Below are 22,051 nucleotides of genomic sequence, written 5' to 3'. Positions count from 1 at the left end.
TTGATTTGAAGTAGCTTCGATACATGATAAGTTGTTAAGTTTGTCTCGAATTCTTGACCCGTTTTGAAGAATGTCCTGCTCCGACATATTTTGGTGGCGACTTGAATGTGAAGTTTTCTGAGATTAGTGATGGAAGCAGAGGGATTGGGCTGATACCTGCGGTATGGTTTACCAGATCGGCCATGACCCAATGGATTGACCCGCGACTTAGAGGAGTATATAATGTGCTATCTTCTTGTTGAGCAAGTCATTATAATTATGGGGGTTTTTCGAGCTAGGGTTTCAAAGCGAGTTTTCTAGCCATTGCTTGGGTGTAATATCTCTTCTATGTAATGAAACATCTTCTTCTTCACCCGAGGACGTCGCACACCACATCGGTGTGTGAACCTTGTTAAATCTCTGTGCTTTGCGGATCTTTGTTTGTTTATTTTCGTATTTGTTAGTGTTTTCTATAACATAAGTTTTGAGAGATTCGTTTGAGATGGCATGCTTTAGTACAGAGGAGTGATTTGATTGAGATTGAGATTGAGATTGAAGGGACTAAAAGAGCCAGTGGCTAACCTTAAATGACCCTAGAAGAAGTGATGAGGAAAGACATGCATAACTTTTGACTTGTATCAACTATGACCTACAATAGAGCTGATTTGAGGGCAGGGAATCATGTAGCTGATCCCATTTAGATGGGATAAGGCTGAGTTGTTGTTGTTGAAAAGCTAAAATATCAATGCACATCTAACAGATCTTATCCTTTTGAATGCCGTTAGATTTCCCATTATGGTGCTTTGTTTGAGTCCTGATTTTGTATTACATGGAGAGTCTTTTCATCTTCCTTGGAAGTACTTATATTACACTTTGAGGGAAAGAACTTATTTGCAACCACTCCATTTAACACTGAAAACGAAGATGCGATAGGACTAAAAGGTGAATTTGAGAGGTCAAGAGGGCAATGGTCTAGATTAAATGGTTTTAGGTGCCACACAATATTTGCTTTTTTTTTTTTTAAATGGATGGATGAATTTAAGGCGTAATGAGCACTTAGTGAATATCTCTAGAGATTCTATAGTTCGCACGGTGCCAAGGGGCAAGGGGAACCAAGGGTTGGAGGGCTGCCTAAGCGCTCAGGCAACAAGGCGACCAAGTGTTTATTTTTATTCACTTTTTTCTAACATTATTTAGTATGATACATATACCTTGTATATGTAGCACATCAAGTCGTCAAAAATCAACATTAAGCCACATCAAATCATCAAAGATCAACATTAGGTCACATTAAGTCATAAAATTCGACATTTAGAGAAATGCTCTTATCTATAATATGTTTTCCTGGTAAAATGGTTTTATTTTTACATGAGACTTTTTGTGTTGGGTATAGCACAAAACCAGCTTTCAACAAATCTAAGATTACTTAAATCTAAATTGTAATGACAAAGTTATGTTCTTGTCAAACTTATTTTAAAATGCGCGAATTCTGTTAAAATCACCTGAATGAAAATAATTTTAAAAACATTAAAACAAAAGATTATTTTATCGGCTTTTTAGTTTTTAGCAATGTTTTACCATGATAAGATTTATAAAATTTTCAGAATTGAGAAAACCCCCAACATTTGAAAGTTGAAATTTGCCCCTACAACAAAAAAATCTGATTTTTGTTCTTGGACTGAGGGGTTGACTTTTTATCATTTTGGAATTTGATTTTTAAACTATTTTTATTGGATTCAAATAGGGGATATTTGCTTATTTATGAATAATATCCTAAGTAAATAAAATAACAAATATAAAAACATTGATCCTTTGGTATAAATAAGTCCAGAAATATAAGGCGGCATGCAGTGCAATAAGGAGACAGTTGCCTAGGACCCAGGTAAACCGCCTTGGCGACACCTTGACAACTATGGAGATGTCCATGCCACAGAATATCTTGTGGGCAGTGTGGACTCATGGTCATGGACCCTTTACCATTTGTTACAGGAAGAGATGCTGTCGTTTGTTACATACTGTCATGATTTATTTATAACTTTTTGACATGCATAGATGATATTCTTGACATGCACTGACTCTTCTATCGTATCTAACAACATAGAAAAAGTGAGCCCCATGATTAGTAACTTGTGATGTTTGACTACAATACATTCTGCTTGTATGTAGAATAGAGTTCCAAACCCTAGTTGAGTCCAAGATGCTTGTCAATATCTTTCAGTTACATTGGTTACCTTGTCCAACAATCTTCGTTTTCTGAATAATATGAGGAAGAGCTTTTGTACTTAAGGAGTTGAATCACAGAATAGTGATATACAATTTTAACATTTTGTGGTGTTTGTACAACATTAGTTTTGCTTTTTTGTGCACTTTATGGAAGAGGGTTTACATTACAAGTTCTTTTTAAGTACAATAGCAATTATGGTGTGAGTGTGACTAACTTGAAGAATAATATGTATGCAAATTTTGGGATTCTTGCAGGTGGATACTTACATCAGAAGTGGAATGGTGGTTGGATTAGGATCTGGTCGTGCTTCTGGTTTGGCAATAGAATATTTGGGCCGACAACTTAAAGATGGAGCTTTAAAAGATATAGTAGGGATACCCATGTGAGTGTTTTTACTCATCTCATTATATTGAAAGCTTTATATTTGCTTCATTTTTCCATATAGGAAGAATAGGGTGAGAATCTTTCTTTTTTTCAGCACTTTCCTATTTGTCAAACGATAAATATATGATTTGACTAGAGACAGGAAAGTTGAACTTGAACAAAACTTAACCCCAACCCCCCCCCCCCCCAAAAAAAAATGTTCAAACCTTTGTGAAGTACTTTTCTTGCCTATGAGATTCTCATCATAATGTACTCATTTGGTATAAAGAATCGGCTCTTACAAACCAGAATCTAAGTAATCAAATCAAGAGTAAACAAAGAGAGAGAATAAAATAATAGGATAGACTACTAAGCCCTATAGGACAGAATTGCCCCTAGAGCTTTAACGCTCCCCCTCAAGCTGGAGCATACAGATCACCCATGCTCAGCTTGGTACAGTAATGACGAAAACTTGGATCAAACACGGACTTAGTAAATATATCTGCTAGCTGATTTGAAGATGAAACAAACGGTGTCTCAACCAACATCTTCAACATGGCATCTTGACCAAAATGATAGTCCACCTCATTGTGTTTTGTCCGTTCATGATAGACTAGATTACTGACAATATATATAGCTGCTTGGTTGTCACAATACATCTTCATAGGTATAGGCATTAGGAAAACTCATCTAAAAAAGGAGAGACTTGAAGTATATGAGCCTTGGCCCTGTACTTTGCTTCAGTACTTGACGTGGCAATTTTTGTCTATTTCTTGCTCCGTCAAGTGACCAAATTACCTCCGACAAGCGTACAATACCCTGTAGTAGAACGAAAATCAGTGGCGGAACCAGCCCAATCAGCATCAGAAAAGGCAACCAACTCCATATGCTTATTAGGACGATAAGTCAACCTTTACCAGGGGCACCTTTTAAGTAATGAAGAATTCAAACAGTTGCATCCCAATGAGCTTTATGAGGAGACTGCATGAATTTACTAATAACTCCAACAACGAAGGAAATGCCAGGCTTGGTAATAGTAAGATGTATCAGTTTCCCAACTAGGCTTCTCTACTGGTGAACATTTGTAAGGGGATCACCATCATCGATGCAAGCATCCCAGTATTAGATAAGAGATCTAATACATACTTTTTTTGAGATAGACTGATGCCATCTTGCTTCACGTAACCTCAATACCAAGAAAATAATAGAGATCACCTAGATCCTTGGTTTGAAAATGCTGCTGTAAATAGGTTTTCACCTCTGCAATACTAATCACATCATCACCAATAATGGTAATGTCATCCACATAGACAATCAAGTCAACCAGTTTATCGCCGCATCACCGAACAAACACAAAGTCATCTCCACAGCACTGTGAAAAACCACAAGGCATCACTATAGTACTAAACTTGTCAAACCATGCTTTGGGCGACTGCTTGAGACCATAAATAGACTTACTGAACTTGCAAACACGAGTACTATCCTTCCCCTAAGCAACATAACCCGGAGGTTGCTCCATATAAACCTCCTGAGTCAAATCACCATACAGAAAAGCATTCTTAATATCTAATTGACATAGTGGCCAATCAAGGTTAATAGTTAAAGAAATAATTAAGCGAAAAATATTCAGCCGTGCAACATGAGAAAAAGTATCGAAATAGTCAACTCCGTATGATTGAGTATAGCCCTTGGCAACCAGATGGGCCTTGAGTTGCTCAACAGAGCCATAAGGTAGGTACTTGATAGTGTAAACACAATGACATTAACCAGGTCCTTATCAGGAGGCAGATCTACCAAACTCCAAGTGTTACGGGTCAAAAGAGCATACATTTCAACATCCATGATAGCCTTCTGGGTAGGAAGAGGAAGGGTCTCAGAGTGATGCTTGGGTATAGTAGAGGCAGATAATGACATAGCAAATTTCTAAGAAAAAGAAGGAAGATGGGATAAAGAACCATGATTCTTGAATGCAGGAACGTGTACCTTTATGTAATGCGACTGGTAAGTTAGAAGGCAATGAAGGAGGTGGAGCTTCACCAGAGGAAGAAGCTGGTAGAGGTGGTGAAACTATGGGAGCAATAGGAACCTCATCCTGTTGCACTTCTTTGTTCCTATCCTGATATACCTATAGAGATGGTGTGGACGAAACACTAGAAGCATCAGGAAGTGGGACTAAAGAAGGAATAGGAGGAGCAATAGCAGTATGCCACTTGTCCTCGGTGGAGTTCCCAGATTTACTAGGAGAAGCAATTTGCTAAAGACGAGAGAAGGTATCAGTAAATGTGGTACACTCTCACCAGCAAGTATGTGACCCTTCTTCAGACAGAGTTCAGGCCAGCAAGAAACCTGGATACAAAGAATTCATTTGCGTTGAACCTTGAGTTTATCTATATCAGTGGTAAGGGGCTGAAACACATTCGATTCACAACTTTTCATATCGGTCATAAACACAGTTCATGTTCTTCTCCTAAGAATATGTATCTTTTAAATCATCCCAAACACCCTTGGCAGTGGTGTGGAACATAACATTGGCAGCTATATCAGGTTCCATGATATTCCATGCCATATCAGAGTAATGGCATTCTTTTGCATCCACTCATTGTAGCTATCATCAGTAGTAGAAGGAGGATCATATGTAAGGTACTTAAGTTTGTCTCGTGCCATCATATAAACTTTCATAGCCTGAGCCCATAGTTAATTGTTGGAACACCTCTTAAGCTTAATAGAAGTGATAGTCACATTCACTGAATCCGAAGAATGTGTAGTGGTAATAGTAGTAGTAGGGTCGGTAGACTTGTTATCAGCCATGACAACAAGCAGTAAGGAGGCTGGTAGTAATAATTAGAAACAAAGGAAGTATAACAATCCCAATAGAAAAATTGATTAGGGTTTCAGGGTTTTGAAACCACCCAAAATCAATAGGTAATAGAATGGTAGCATAGAATCCAAATAATCAACTATAAATCATACCAATTGATGCTAGAGTAGAGTTGGAAGAACAAACTAGTAGTAGTAGAGAAGACCCTAAATCAGTTTGATGCAGATACGCACCCGTGGAGCGATCCATACCCATACCCATCTGAGTTTCCAGACAAAGATGAACTAGATCCATGTTGGTTTTGGGTCTAGTAGGATTTTAGGAATTTACTTTACTTAGGAAGATTGTCTTTGATTTTATCTTATACACTTTGTTTTAGCAAGTTTGGTTCACGTAGGATTTAGAGAGTCGATTTGCTTAGTTATAGTAGTTTCCTATTTCAATTGATTTCCTTTTTATGTCTTTTATTTTACCTTTATATTGGTTGTAACCAATAGGCGAATCAGAATAGAAGAATAATTAAGAATTGGTTTGAGTGTGTGCCTGTGTGGCCTGGCAGCCTTTGGCTGTGTGCTTCCTTACCCCCCCCTTTCTTGTGCAAATCTTCTCTCCCTCCATTGCAACTCTGAGTTCATCTCGGGGATTCTTCCCTACCCCTACTGGCCCTCCATCAACTTGGTATCATTGCCGAAGGATCCAATTCCTTTCTCCACTCAACCTACCTTATTATCCCCCCTTGGTGTGTTTTAATCCTTATTCTCCTTCCCACCCTATTTCTGTTCTCTGCTGAGATGGGTTCTCTGTTTGCAATAGAGAGAGCAACTCAACTCCTCCCTACCTTCAACCAAACCCCTCCACCATCTTTCTTTCCCTCCTGTAACAGCAAGGACCTAAAAAAAATCCCTTTCTCCTTGGTTTCCTACCGAAGCCTGATCCCACCCTATAATTGTCATTCGAACTCTTCCCTTCTTCTAGGGTTCCGAAAGCAGCAAAAGAAAAAAAAAAAAATCCCATTCTCCTAACCTCCCTTCGTAACCCCTTCAATAGAATCCTACACTCCCTTCGCTTCTGCCCCAGTAAAACCCTTGCTGTGTTTCCTTTTTTCTTCTTTGCCTCATTCAAAACCCTCCCTGCTAGAGTTCGAGTAACCAAAAGAAAAAAAAAGGGCAAAAGAAGAAGAAGATGAGAAGAGAAGAGAGATCGAGAGGTAGGGACTGAAGAAAAAAGAAGAAGAAGAAAGCATACCTGGTTTCAAAGCTCCCACCGTCGAAGTCGTAAGGCTCCTTTCCTTCTTGTATCACAACATCCATGATCTCCCACCTTTGTTGGTTTCTCTGGTTCGACTCCAAGTAGGAGATGGTATTCACTGTACAACCCCACTCCCGATCCTCCCTTTTGTCATTTCTTTTAATCTTTTAATAACTTTCTTTTTTATTCTCAAAACTGCCCCTACCTTTCTCCTTTATTCCATTTTATTTCCTTTTTTTTTTTTCCATCTATTTTCAAGTCCCTTCCTTCATCCATTATATAACATTGTGTTTCTAATAAAGTTTCTGAAATTACATTACTGCCACTCACTTGGATATCTCAGCTAATTACCGTTCTACCATCCTCCTTACACTTTCATATAATTACTCTTTTTCCATTCACCATTTGCTTTAAGTGTTCTCTTGCCACAGTGGGTCCATAGTGATTCTTAATTGCAAACCTAGCCAATGGATCTCGACCTTTTATTGGATATCTGTTAAAAAATGCAACTGATACAAGAGAAGCTTAATGAGACTCAACAACAATGGCAAGAGATTCAATGTCAATGTAGGGAAATCAAAGACCAAGCATGGTTCACATATGATTTTATGCACTTTGTCTTCAACGATATGATCTCAGTCATTGAGCAACAGGTAAACGAGCTAGAACATGAGTCACCAATGATGAAAGAAGGGATTGCACCATTGGAAGTTGAAGATCAACTTGTGGAAAAATTTAAATCGGTTGATCTCTTCAGTGAACCGATTGATTTTATTTTTCCAAGTCACTATTTCACCAATGAACTTTGCTTTATGGATTTCATAGCATTTGATCGTGGTTTTAATGGTGACTTCATACAAGCAAGGATGGATACTGATCGGTTGGTGTTAATTCTCCCATTCAACAAAACTCGTGGACGAGTTTTTCTCAATACCGGGGGAATTGATGCAGATATGCACCCATGGAGTGACCCATACCCATACCCATACCCATCTGAGTTTCCAGACAAAGATGAATTGGATCCATATTGGTGTTGGGTCTAGTAGGATTTTAGAAATTTACTTTATTTATAAAGATTGTCTTTGATTTTATTTATTCACTTTATTTTAGCAAGTTAGGTTCATGGAGGATTTAGAGAGTTGATTTGCTTAGTTATGGTAGTTTCCTATTTCAGTTGATTTCCTTTTTATGTCTTTTATTTTTCCTTTAAATTGGTTGTAACCAATAGACAAATCAGAATAGAATAATAATTAAGATTTGGAATGAGTGTGTGCCTGCATGGCCTGGCAGCCTTTGGCTGTGTGCTTCCTTCCATCCCTTTCATGTATGAATATTCTCTCCCTCCCCTGCAACTCTGAGTTCATCTCAGGGATTATTCCCTACCCTTACTGGCCCTCCATCGAATTGGTATTAGAGCCAAAGGATCCAATTCATTCCTCCACTCAACCTCCCTTATTATCCACCCCTGGGCGTGTTTTAACCCTTATTCTCCTTCCCACCCTATATCGGTTCTCTGCTGAGATTAAAAAAAAAAAAAAGAGTTTTCTGTTTGTAATAGATAGAGCAACTCAACTCCTCCCTACCTTTAACCAAACCCCTCCGCCCTCTTTCTTTCCCTGCTGTAACAGCAAAGACCCAAAAAAAAAAAAAAAAAAAAAAATCCCTTTCTCCTTGGTTTCCTACCGAAGCCCAATCCCACCCTGTAACTGTTAATTGAACTCTTCCCCTTCTTCTAGGGTTCCGACAGCAGCAAAAGGAAAAAGAAAAAAGAAAAAAAATATTCCATTCCCCTAACACTCCCTTCGTTATCCCTTCAATAGAACCCTACTAAGTTCATCTCTTAGTTCTTGGTATCAGAGCCGAAGGATCCAATTCCTTCCTCCAGTCAACCTCCCTTCTTATTCCCCCTAGGTGTGTTTTCACCCTTATTCACCTTCCCACCCTATTTCTGTTCTCTGCCGAGAATTGAGATTAAAATAAAAGACATAAAAAGGAAATCAACTGAAATAGGAAACTACTATCGACTGTCTAAATCCTATGTGAACTTAACTGGCTAAAATAAAGTGAATAAAATAAAATCAAAGACAATCTTCCTAAATAAAGTAAATTCATAAAATCCTACTAGACCCAAAACCAACGTGGATCTAGTTCATCTTTGTTCGAAAACCCAGATGGGTATGGGTATGGATCACTCCATGGGTGTGTATCTGCATCAAAAGTTGATGGAGGGCCGGTAGGGGCACGGAAGAATCCCTGAGATGAACTTAGAGTTGCAGGGGAGGGAGAGAAGATTTGCATAAGAAAGGGGTGGGGGAGGGAGTACATAGCCAAAGGCTGCCAGGTCACACAGGCACACACTCAAACCAATTCTTAATTATTCTTCTATTCTGATTTATCTATTGGTTACAACCATTTTAAAGGAAAAATAAAAGACATAAAAAGAAAATCAACTAAAATAGGAAACTACCATAACCAAGCAAATCGACTCTCTAAATCCTACGTGAACCTAACTTGCTAAAATAAAATGAATAAAATAAAATCAAAGACAATCTTCCTAAATAAAGTAAATTACTAAATTCCTATTAGACCCAAAACCAATATGGGTATAGTTCATCTTTGTACGGAAATCCATATGGGTATGGGTATGGATCGCTCCATGGGTGTGTATCTGCATCACAGTCCCGTGGAGAAATCGATTTCTCAGGGTTTTAATGGGTCATCAACCAAGGGAGTACAAATTCTTGTAGAGTTATTTACTAGACGATTACAAGGCAAGAAGACCAGCAACCGCAGTAGAAGTAGCAAATATATCTCACAAAGCTGCCACAAACATCACCCAAGTAGAATCACTACAATCTATTTAGGGAAAAAACCCTAAAAGTAATCGATTCTTTGATGGGGTATCAACCAAGGGAGCACAAATCCTTGTAGAGTTATTTACCAGACAATTATAAGGCAAGAAGACTAGCACCCACAGTAGAAGTACCAAACATATCGAACAAAGCAGCCGCAAACATCAACCAAGTAGAAGCACCACAATCGATTTAGGGAAAGAACCCTAAAAGTAATCGATTTTTCTTGTATGGGAGGAAAACTGATATAAGGGTAGGGAGATCTCTAACCTAGCAGTTGTAGATCGTCAAGTACACAACATAAAAATACTCCAATCGAAAAGGAAGGCTTAATGCACAGTGTAGGCAGCAATAGGTGGCTGCACACCACAAGAGTGTGAACCAAGAATCAAAATCAGAAGAAGGGAGAAGAAAAAGTCTAGATCTGATTACTGAGGCTCTGATACCATGTTCAAACCAGAATCTAAGTAATCAAACCAAGACAAAACAAAGAGAAAGAAGAAGAAAAGTAGAGCCTATGATAGTGAATTGTGTCCTATCGCAGGCTGCTCCACATAATATATATATATATATATATAAATATAAGTCCAAAAAGAGGTGTAAGTTAGGGGACAAATATGCCCCTAACCTACTTATTACAATAAGTAAGGGGTAAATAAAATAAATAGGGCAGACTGCTAAACCCTATAGGACAGAATTGCTCCTAGCTTTAACATCGGAAAAGTTTGACATATACTGGAATGATATATCAAAGGCTTTTGGTACTCAAAAGAACCACCCAATCACGATCATGGAGTCCCATTCTGTTACACTACTGTGGCTCCTTACAGATGGAATAAGTGTGAGTCTTTAAAAGATGTCAAACAGCTTGTCACAAAGAATACCCAACACCTGATTGACTTCAGAAAGCTATTTGAAACGATCCTGAATTTTCTATTATTCTATCCTTGAAGGTCCAAGGTTCCTATGGAACTAACATGGCTGAAGAATTTGATGCAATTCTTTTGGGGTAGACCAAGGCATGGCAACTCTAGTAGGATGAGCAGAGTGAATATAGCATGCTAATCACATATGCTTGACTGTATAGATGTTTGAAAATATCAACTATATCTTCCTAATAATTGATTTTAATTGTAATTCAATCAATAAAAATTGTCCTGTGACAAACTGAGATATGAAATACTCTATAGTGTTATTATTAGTAGAAACTTCAGAAAGAGTTTCCAATCTTCTTGAAGGGCACAAACTAGAAGATACGAAGTTCAAAATGAATACAACCAAGCAGGTTAGATGGATATTCATTGCAAACTTACAATGAATTCTTAGACGACAGATTCACTATGTTCGTGCACATAAACCACACAAGGAAATGATACCTCCCCCCCCCCCCCCCCCCCAAACCTAAAGAAAAAAAAAAAATCCACTCATTGACTGGGAATTTGGTAGCATTTAGTGCATGGTGAAATACAGGTCATCAAAGTTTGAGTGGTTTTGTCATATGTTACCCATAGTTGTGTTGACTTTCCAAGCTGTTTATTTCTGCTCTACTCGATTTGATGTGGACCAGCCTGGTGTATTAAGGTATGGTGGCTCTATGTTTGAGTTGTTTCTGTGTGGCAGAAGATGGGAGTTAATGTATTTTTCTGTCAGTGGAGATAACATTACTGTTAAGTCTTCTTTTAAGGGTTTCTGAGGGGTTTATGTTAATTTTATTTTTTTACTAAACAATTCTTTCAGTATTTTATAGTAATCCAGATTTACATTTTTTAATCAGTTTATAGTTTTGATGTCAAATTAGGAGTTACTAGATAGTGAATTTGAGCCTAACAAACCAGGACATGTAATGAAGAAGAAGAGTAGAGAACTAAGAGAGAACCAAGAGAGCTGTGCTGAACCACGATAGATTCAGACTATAGATCTATCATGGGTTGTTCCTCTTATTTGTAATAATCTATATAACCTGTAATCATAATTAAAATGGGAAGCCTACGATCAAAATTCACAAGTTCATAAAAATCAAAATAAGAAACATAGTCCACTTAGTCTAAACATAGTCCACTTAGTCTAACCTACTGACAACTAACTTCTACTAACAATAAACATAAAGCATAATAGGAAACCATGATAGGGACACTCCCTTATCGTGGTACATAACTTAACACTCTCCCTCAAGTTGGAGTATACATATCAAAGGCTCCAGCTTGGAACAAGAAGAATAGACAATAAAGGCAGCATCAATCTTATAGCAGCCACAGACGCCAAGGAGTACAAAGAGAACTTCAATCAATCATCACAAATGTAGCAGTAATATCAGCTCAAGCACACCAATCGTCAGCAACAATAGCAGATAAACATCTTGTGTCAAATATATTCAGCATAACCATCAGCAACAGACAAAATAGGCAATAGATAAAATGAAGGGAAAATTACTTGATTACCCACTTTTGGGTTTCCTTTTACAAAATTACCCAACCTATGTTTCAGTTAACAAAAATACATTATTTTGGGTTTGGGTTTACAAAACTACCCAAAACAGTGTTATCCCTCAACTGAGGAGGTTTTTTGACAGTTTTAACCCTCACCTCCCTTCTCTCACCTACCTAACCCCTTCTACTTCTTATAACCCTTTCTCTTGGAAAACAAACATGGCTTTATATCGACTTTACAGAGGCAATGGTTGCTCGAATCGTCGTTCCCAACACTGAGGCCTTGACCCATCAGATTCTTGCTCCTTGTGATAGTGATCAAGCAAGACCTCCCATGCAATCCACCCTGGTAAACGCAAGTAACTATAGTCAGAGCAGTTTTTCTGGTACTTGAAGACAAATCCGCCACTTGGAACTCCATTCTCACCGAAACATGAAGGGAAATCCCTCATCCTGAGACCAGGAACAGCCACAATTTTTCTTTTGATTTCTTCTGCAATTTTATTGGGTAACAATCACAATCTGATCTTTCTTTGGCAGCAGAGATTGAACCCAAACAAAACCAAAGAATCAGGAAGAAAGAAAGAAAAAAAAATGAAACAAATAGAAAAGGGAAAAAGATCTACCTCAGCCAAAATGAAACTAGAAACTCAACAACCCATCTCCCTTAATGCTTCGAAACCTGAAATCTGAAGGTTCTATATAATCTGGGTTTCAGTTTGCTGGAGGACCCTCCTTGAGAAAACCAGAAACCCAACTCGCTCAAGGAAACGACAAGATCCCCACCCCTAAATTTAAGACGAATTTAGGGAATGTAGGCCATAAAAAGGATTTGGAAAAGCAGATAAACATAAGACGTGACTTGCTTCACTATCAATATCTCACTCTGTGTCTGCTAAAACCAATCTCGTAAATAATCTAAGAAAATAATACAAGGATATTGCTTTTGCAACTAGTTTTGTGCGGGAGCCAGCGGCGGCGAGGGTGAGCTGCTCGACGGTGTCAGCAGCGAGGGTGAGGTGTTGGGATGTGATCGATTAGATTGCAAGAAGAAGAAGAAGAAGAAGCAGGGGGTAGGGATGGGTGTGTTGGCAAGAAGAAGAAGAAGAAAGGGTTAGGAGCAGGTGGGAGAAAGGAGGTGGGGATAAAACTGTCATAAAACTCCTTCATTGAGGCACAAACACTATTTTGGGTAATTTTGTAAACCCAAACCCAAAATAATGCATTTTTGTTATCTGAAACATAGGTTGGGTAATTTTGTAAAAGGAAACCCAAAAGTGGGTAATCAAGTAATTTTCCCTAAAATGAACCACAATCCAAAACATCATAGCAGTAACAACAATATTATAAGCAAGGTTCAAAAACTCGTTTCATTTCTCCGATTTGAGCAGTATGACTGTCTATTGATATGAACTATGACGTGCGGGATTGAGTCTCCTCATGGTCCTATAGAGCCGATGTGCATTTTCCTCCGACTGCATGACAAATGCATGCCATGTTATAGTGTGCAAGAAGAAACAAACGTAGTCCTCCATAGCTGCCGTGTAAACTGACTTATCTACATACTGCCGTGTAAACTGACTTATCTACATACTAAAGGTAACCTATCCTTGGGTATAAATCATCGTAATATGAAGAACCCGCCACTAAGCCACTATGACCTGATGCTTCCAGCAGCATGTTTTTCTCTTGTCACCGTCAATCAGCACTCTGTACGTCCTTGCAAAGTCTCCCTTCACCTCCCCTTTCATCTCCCCTGTCACCACTCCTATCGTGCCCCCTTTTACCACTCCTATCGTGTATTCATGTCCCTTTTTACCTCCTACTTCCTCTCCTCTCGCCTTCCTTGTCACCTCCTCTTTTAGCCATTACCTCGCCACCGCTCTGTTGCATAAAGAAAAGAAGCCATTATTAACTGAGGCACATCTACTGAGACCACTAAAACTCCTGTTTTCATGGATCATGGATGCTCCTTCCACCAGAGAGGAAGAACATTTTCAATTTCTTGAATTTAGGAATCAGAGAAGTGATATGCATCTCTCTCTTGCAATCATGTGCATGTATTGTGATAAATCATGCACAGATAAACTTCTTGAATCTCAAATTACATGTGTTTCTTTCTCCCCTTTCTTGTTATTTAAGGCTTTCTCAACCACCTTACAAGTTTGCATATAAATGATTCCTGTGAAAAACTTCTTCATGTGCATCCTGTATTTTTTATTTTTAAGGATTGAAGTATCTGTATTGAGCACAGTGTTGACAAACCAATTATGGAAGATATGAATGGACCGGATGGAAAGAATTGAACCAGAAGAACTTTCAAGTGATCTCTGTCTCTTGTTGAAAGGTCATTTGCTCTTTCATATGTCATAACTAAGCAAGCAAGTTTAGCCAAGCAGGAAGTACTTTGTGACATCTAGGATTTTCTTGGAACACATTGGAATGTTCAGGATACATTCATAATTACTCGCTCTCTTCCACCCCCCCCCCCCTCATCCCCAATCCTGTCTTAAATCCATTGTTCTTCTAGTTACTTTTTCCATTTTTTTCTGGCAACGTTAAACATCCTGGAGCTGCAGGTCTGTTTTTACATTTTAGTGAGAGTGAAGTTACTTTTTCCATTTCATCCTGACAAAAAAGTTAAACTTTCTGGAAGCTGCAGGTCTGTTTTTAGCGGGAGTGAAGCTGTGAAGGCAGGAATCCCATTAAATCAATACCAAGAAAGTTCTCAAGTGTGCTCGCATTCTTATTGTCCAATAAGTTGCATTTTTATGGGGTTTTGTGAGTATTACATGTTTTAGTGTGGTCTCATTGCATGTTAATTGAATGTAGCTGCATATGAACTCTCTTCATAATTCTTTTCTTGATCCATAAACAAGGCTGGAATATAATATTTGTTTTGGGACTTACCATGATATTGCTATATTGCAGATTGATTTTGCATTTAATGATGCTGATATCATGGAACGGGGGACACTTATTGCCATCATTGGTCGCCGGAAATGGCAAGATGGTGAGTCCATAATCCAAGAGAAGGTGAGTCAGCTTGCTTATTACCTGTCATGTTTCTGTGGGTTTTGACGAGGAATCAAGCTTGAGCTTGAGGAATATTTAATACTTGTGTGTATAATTTTAGTGCTCAGATTATCTGAATCTGTAATTCTTGAATCTAGATTTTGGTTTTGTGGATCTGGAAGGCTTAACTACAGATTTTCTTTCATTTTTTATTTATAGTCCATTGTACAGGGAGCTGGTAGGCTTGCATTCATTGTTACTGAAAGGCAATACACAGGACATATAGATGGTTCTGTTCCAGTCCTGGTTCATACTGTAAGCTTTATACCTCTAATGCTACTTTTCAGAAATGGAAATCAATTAAAGGAGTGCCATACAATTAACGACACTTTCCTTTTGTCAGTATAACTGGATGCAAACTGCGGAAGAAATTGAAGACCTGTTTCTAGGAGATGCAGAGGTCTGCCTCTCACAAAAGTCAGGCACTATCTTGTTAGAATGATCTTTTCCCTGGTTATTTGTTTGTTTGCAGTTCTGTATACTCCACACCTTCCCTGTAACAACAAAATCACAGTGCTTCCTATTGTAATCAAACTATGGTTCCCCCATCTCACAACACACCCAACTAGTGAAAATTATTTTCCGGTGAAGTAAAACCAACCTGCACCTGCCCCACCCTCACACACACCTCCATAAAAAAAGGGAAAGAAGTAAATGATTTTCTTTGTCATGAGACATTATAGTTACCATTTGGTCCAGTGTCTAGAATCTATATGAAGAAGATTCTAGATTTTGAATACTGGAATGGCCTCCATGCCGCTATTCATTATTTCCTTTTTCTCTCATTGGAGCTTGAATCAAACTCAATAGCTAGAATTATGCAACTCTCCTTTGGACTGGGGAAAAAGCAGTGAGAAATAGAAAACATGACGTATTGGCCATTGCAGCATCCACAATGACCTATGTTGAAGATGGTTACATAACTGACATCTGAAAATGTTATGTCATCACTTTCAAATGATCGGATTGTACTCTAGGAAGAGGAGAGTTGACACTTTAACACAAGAAAAAGATGAAAACCCATCCATGACGAAGCAATGTGAAAAGACACAAGATGAGACTGATAAGTATTGTCCCATGAACTCTGAATTTAGAGGACATGGATGACACATTAGATAGAAGACGCAATTCATTTCAGTATACTAATTTTATTTATCCACCCCTCCCCCTTTTAAATCATTGAAGGTGTGGAGGAGACCAGCTTTGGGACATGCTGATCCACTGGGAGGTGACTTCCCTTTGATTACCAGAGACGGACATAATGTTCTTGATCTCATCTTCACTTCTCCCATATTGAATCCAGGTATAGTAAAGCCATGAGTCTGCCTTGATTTTCAATACTTTCCGATAATACTTTAAAGATTAAAGTTTTGTGCATGCTTAAACTTCGCGACTTTAATTTTCTCACTTTCTTTGTTCTCTTCCCTGTTGCTTACTATGATTTTCAATGTTAATTGCAGCTGACGTGGCAGAAAGGCTAGATAAAATTGATGGCGTTGTGGACCATGGAATTGTATCCGGAATGCCGTTAGTCTTCTAATTTTGTAAACTCTTTTATATAACAATTAGAAGACAGCTCTTGTTATTGGCAGGCTAATTTATACTGAGCAAAACTTCTGTGCATGTCTCTTGCAAGTTGTATATGTATATTGCATGTATATCACATGAAAATCTCCTTCCCAAGTGTTTATACTGGCATTGCAACCAGAACTAGTTCCTTCCTAGATTGCAATATTCTAAATTGTTATCTAATTTGATTTACTGTTGTGGACATGCTGCAGCTGCACAGCAATAATTGCTTCAGAGTATGGGTTGCGGATTGTTGATAATTTGCCAAAGAAAACAAGCAGGGGATTGTAATTTTCATGTTGGCCAAGGCTAATATGATTGATCTAAATATTGGCTCTCTTCAGAAATCAGGTAAGAAATCAGATGTTATCACTTGGTAATTCCTATTTTTAACATGGGGACCAAGTCAGGGTTCTTAAATATTCTATTTATTCATTTGCAGCATTTTGGCATTTGGTCAGTCAGGATTCAGGACCTCATGCAATGATCCTCCCCCCCCCCCCCCCCCCCCCTCTCTCTCTCTCTCTTGTATTTTTGACAATGTGATTCAATATTTGGCAGTACTCAACTTTCCTTTATGAACAACATTTTCTTCATGAACAACATTTTCTTTATGGAAAAAATTAGATAGCATACTCAAGAAGTTGCCAAGATCAACCCTAGAGAAAGAAAGGACCATTCTTTTGTTTTTGCTATGTATCATCAAAGAAACTTTATTAATAATAGAATGATAGAATAACAACTAACTCAAATAACTGGGAGGTAACAAAAAGGAAAAATTTGAATCGCTTTCCCACCTTTGGCATGGTTATCAGCCAAAAAAAAAAAAAAAAAAAAAAAAATCTAAAGTGAGAGATCTCGAACAAATATAAAGCGGGACCTTCATAGTGCGTCCTAGCTAAACTGATTAAAAATAAAATTTGGAGGCACAACCCAGGAAAAGGACACCCTAGAAGTCGCAACATGCTTTGCAAAAACATCCGCCGCTACATTAGTTTCTCTGTAACACCAGGGATTCTCCAAGAGCTCTTGTCTAGTACACTTTAATAGCAGCCATCTTTTTCTGAAATACTGCGTAATAGAATGGATCATAATTCATAACTGAAGAAACCACTACACTTGAATCACATCCCACCTAGATTCTATCAAAGTGAAGACAATAGCAATCTGAATAATCCCATCAATAAAAGCTGCCAATACCGCTCAGAAATTTGTATTGACTCCTACATAATTTGCAAACAATAGAGACAAGCCACCGATGATAGATGACACTCCACCTGCTTTCATACCCTGGATTTCCAGTGAACAGCCGTCGATGTTCAACTTGATCTAGTTGTCAGATGGATGGACCGAAAACACTTCTTGAATCATCTTTGTTGAAGGAGCAGCCACATGAACACGCAGTGTCTTAGAAATACTTAAATCCTTGACCAATTTAATCACAGAAGGAATAATCATTTAGTAGTTCTGAAATAAAAAATAGGGAATCATTTACATAAATGATTTTTGAGCATGAATAAGTGCTAGATCATAACCTTGCTCTAAGGTGACCCTGTTACACTTATGCGATTGTCGCCCAGACCCCAAACAACCTGCCTAGACTCTTAGGCGATGCCTGGCCGCAGCTTTGGATGAAGAAGTGCCCCTCAGGCTATGTGCAATAAAAGCTACAAACAATTGATCAAATACTTTCTTTTCCACCGTGGAAACAAATCCTGAATAGAATATTTATTTTTGGGTAAGAATCTTGAATAGAATCAAAATCTATCTACAACATAACCATGACCTGATTTCAAACCAGCTTCTCCATTGTGCATAGATTTACTTATACTTAGGGGTTTTTTTTTTTTTTCGCTAGAAATTTGAAGTATATTAAGAATGAAAAAATGGAGAAAAAACCATTCACAGTGCCAAAAGGCTACACAAATAGGGAGAGAAGCCCTTAGCTCCTACCCCACCTTCGGCATTGCCATCAGCAGGAGAGAAACAAAAAGAACCCAGCCTGGAAAACTAGAAAAGTCTATAACGAGGACGCGTGAGGGCATCCTTCTCCAACTCCATCCTTATTAATGTTGGCCAAGACACAATGGGATCAGAATAGTCATACTTTGCTGCTGATTTGGCTAGAAAATCTGCTATCGGATTGGCATCGCGATAGCAATGGGTGATCTTCCAATTCACCGATTGCAAAAAGGGAGAGAGATTCCTCCATCTCTGAAAGACGATCCAGGGAATTGCTCCTCTGATGATGAGGTTCACAATTGCAACTGAGTCACATTCAATCCAAAAATTTTGAACATTGAGAGTTCTGGCATATTCCATATCAGAAATGACCGCACAATACTTAGGGTTATTGTTCCCTTTATTTTTACCCAAAAAAATAAAAATAAAAATTGTTCCTTTTATTTAAAATGAGAGAGAGAGAGTCACCTGGATCACACGAGTTGTCTCAAGACAATTCATCCAAGACAGTCAAAACCATTTCCATATATCATGATCCCAGACCATTGTGTATCCCTGTTGTTCCCATTAGAATCTAGTGGATCTTGGAATCATCTTTCCATCCAAAATTCTCACTATCAAATGGAGAACACCAGTGATACACCATGGTCAAGGCATCTAAATCTTTATGATCGAAGTAGGCATACTACTGGAACTATGAACAATTTACAATCTCAAGAAAGAAAATTGTCAAATTTGGAAAACAAGAAGAGCAAAGCAACTAAGGGACCCTAAACTTAGGTTGAACCTATAGACTATGTGTTTCATCTTACCTCCATTACCTCTATTTAAAGGCTCGATTGTCTCCTTGAACCCTATAAATCTGTAGACTATGAATTTTGACACCTTGGAAGTATGTTTTAGTGATGATGATCAAAGTCCAGCTGTCTCACACCTTGAAAGTACGTCTTAGTGATGATGATCAAATTCCAGCTATCTCACACAACGATTGAATGAGGATCAGATCGAATTGGAAAATGGAAATATTTGTACGAGTTATACATTTTAAAGTCCAGCTGTCTCACACCTTGGAAGTACGTCTTAGTGATGATGATCAAATTCCAACTGTCTCACACATTGGAAGTACGACTTAGTGATGATGATCAAATTCCAGCTATCTCACACAACGATTGAATGAGGATCAGATTGAATTGGAAAATGGAAAGATTCGTACGAGTTATACATTCCAAAGTCCAGCTGTCTCACACCTTGAAATTACTTCTTAGTGATGATGATCAAATTTCAGCTGTCTCACATGAGGATTGAATGACAAAGATTACTATTTTACCCTTAGCCTACTTTTAACACCCAAACCTTCTATAAAACCAAAACCCCTAAGATAGCCGTGCTGTACCATTTGGATCATGCGTGTAAAATTTCATCCAAATCTCGAACATTTTATTAGAATTTATATTAATGGCTAAAATTGAAAGATTTTATAGCTTTCAATCCGTGTGACCGATTTTAACGTGTCATTTAATGCTATGAATCTCTTTTCAAGTGCTTTCCATCTGTGAAGTATCACTATATATATATATATATATATATATATATTTGTTAAAATCATATTTCACTAAAAGTAGCATGGAAATCGAAGAATCCACCGATATGGTGTTTTGAGTTGATCGAGGTCCAAACAATACTGGATTTGCATGAAACATTAAGCAAAGTCTTAGAACAACCAAATAAGACCACTCGAGGGGTTGTGGGAAAAATCTGAGGGGAAGTTTGCTTACCAAGGAAAAATGATCATCTGAAAAAAAAAAAGGAAAAAAGAAAAAAGATAAGAACAGAACAATGCCAGATTTGAACGAAATTTTATGGAAGGTTCAAAAATATCCATATTAGACTTGGTCAAAAGGTTTTGGCTCAAATCTGGGTGGTTTAGATATCGAGAAAATACTAGTAGCAAAATAATCATTTTTGAAAATTGTTTCGGATTTGGATGAAATTTTATGCACATTGCTTAAAATGGCACAACAAGGCTTTCCTAGGGGTTTCAGTTCTATTTGGGAAGGTTTGGGTATAAAAATTAGACTATGAGTAAAATAGTAATCTTTTCATTCGGTCGTTGTGTGAGACAGTTGGAATTTGATCATCATCACTGAGACGTACTCCCAAGGTGTCAAAATTCACTGTCTATAGATTTCAAGGTAAAATTTAGAAAATATTTTCTAGGTTAATCTAGAAAAATCCTAGTGTATAAACTAGATATTTTCCTGAACAAAAGACACATATGACTTCCTAATTAGTATTTTTTTTGTTCTTTAAGATGAAGACATAGGTGTACTTGGTAAGTTAAATTCATAGCCAGTGCCAAATTTATAGGGGTCAAGGAGACAATCGAGTCTAAAAATAGAGGTAATAGAGGTCAAAAGAAAGCCATAGTCCATAGGTTCAACCTTACTAGGTTTAGGATTCCTTGCTTGTTACTTCACTCTTCTTGTTTCCCAAAATTGACCGGCCCATTGTGATGCTCCTTTGAGAGTGTAAAAATTGTTAGCGATTTCAGTAATATGCTTACTTCGATCATGAAGATTTGGATGCCTTTACCATGGTGTATCCCTTTTGATGTTCACCATTTGATAATAGGTATTTTGGAAGGAAAGATGATTCCAAGATCCACTAGATTCTAATGGGAACATCGGGGATACACAATGGTCTTGGGATCATGATATATGAAAATAGTTTTGACTGGCTTGGATGAATTGTCTTGAGACTACTCGCGTTGTCCAGGTGACTCTCGCTTTTTCTCCTTTTCATAAAGGGAATAATAACCTAAATAAAGGGTTTGTTGGTTTAATTTTGAGAAATTCAGAAGTTCATTGGATTAACCTCAACATTGATGGTTGTGTATTAGGGAACCTGATCTAGCAGGAGCCGGTGGAGTTTTTAGAGATTATAAGGGTTATCTTTGTGGCTGTTTTTCTCGCTTCATCGGCTGGGGAAATAATTTTTATGCAGAATTTTCCGCCCTTTGTATAGGGCTCGAGTTGGCTCTTTTAAAAGGTATTCAGCAACTTTGGGTTGAGAGTGATGTGAGACGGTAATTGTTTGTGTAACATCAATCTATTCCATTATATTTATATTTATATTTTTTTGCAGCAATGGAGGTTCCAAAAATCCTTCCTCTCTTCGATTACTTGGAAAATTTTCCATTGCTATAGAGAAAGTAATTTCGTTGTAAATATTTTAGCAAAAATCGTGGCATCTTCAAGATGGTTAGAAACTTGGGATGATTATCTTCTAATCATGGAAGACCCAAATTCAGATTTGTTGATCTTTGATTGGTTTTCTCCTTGTGATGGCATTGCCGAAGGTGAGGTGATAGGCATGGATCCTTAGTTTAGAGTCTTTCTTGTTTTGTGTTGTCTGGGAATGCCTCGACTTCATCTTTGTAAATCTTTTTTTTTTTTTTTTTTTTTTTTTTTTTTTTTTTTTTTTTTTTTTTTTTTTTTTTTTTTTTTTTTTTTTTTTTTTTTTTTTGTTTTTTTGT

The 22,051-nt window shown here is 37.7% G+C and overlaps 1 protein-coding gene and 1 long non-coding RNA gene across 4 annotated transcripts in view; one reads left to right on the top strand and one right to left on the bottom strand.

The window, feature by feature from the left end:
- LOC122090728 (probable ribose-5-phosphate isomerase 4, chloroplastic) overlaps positions 1-21,923 on the top strand; it is a 31,536-nt gene extending 9,613 nt beyond the window's left edge. Inside the window, exons 2-11 of one of the 3 annotated variants that reach the window (XM_042660427.1) lie at positions 2,458-2,585; positions 14,567-14,642; positions 14,842-14,946; positions 15,145-15,240; positions 15,329-15,385; positions 16,171-16,288; positions 16,446-16,512; positions 16,767-16,905; positions 21,416-21,564; positions 21,661-21,923. In XM_042660427.1, the coding sequence (XP_042516361.1) occupies positions 2,458-2,585; positions 14,567-14,642; positions 14,842-14,946; positions 15,145-15,240; positions 15,329-15,385; positions 16,171-16,288; positions 16,446-16,512; positions 16,767-16,845 (726 nt within the window). In that variant the 3' untranslated portion in view covers positions 16,846-16,905; positions 21,416-21,564; positions 21,661-21,923. Of the gene's footprint in view, positions 1-2,457; positions 2,586-14,566; positions 14,643-14,841; positions 14,947-15,144; positions 15,241-15,328; positions 15,386-16,170; positions 16,289-16,445; positions 16,513-16,766; positions 16,906-16,996; positions 17,158-21,415; positions 21,565-21,660 lie in introns of those variants that run through there. The other 2 variants (XM_042660420.1, XM_042660436.1) reach the window with 2 other exon arrangements.
- Positions 17,241-19,319, bottom strand: LOC122090746. Its single transcript, XR_006143727.1, has 2 exons — positions 18,985-19,319; positions 17,241-18,821 (listed from the first exon to the last, which is right to left on the bottom strand). It is a non-coding gene; the product is annotated as an uncharacterized LOC122090746 (long non-coding RNA).
- Positions 21,924-22,051: the final 128 nt, after the last annotated feature.

Source organism: Macadamia integrifolia, chromosome 2 (genome assembly GCF_013358625.1).
Source record: "Macadamia integrifolia cultivar HAES 741 chromosome 2, SCU_Mint_v3, whole genome shotgun sequence".
NCBI lineage: Eukaryota > Viridiplantae > Streptophyta > Magnoliopsida > Proteales > Proteaceae > Macadamia > Macadamia integrifolia.
This window is presented reverse-complemented; position numbering and strand designations above follow the sequence as displayed.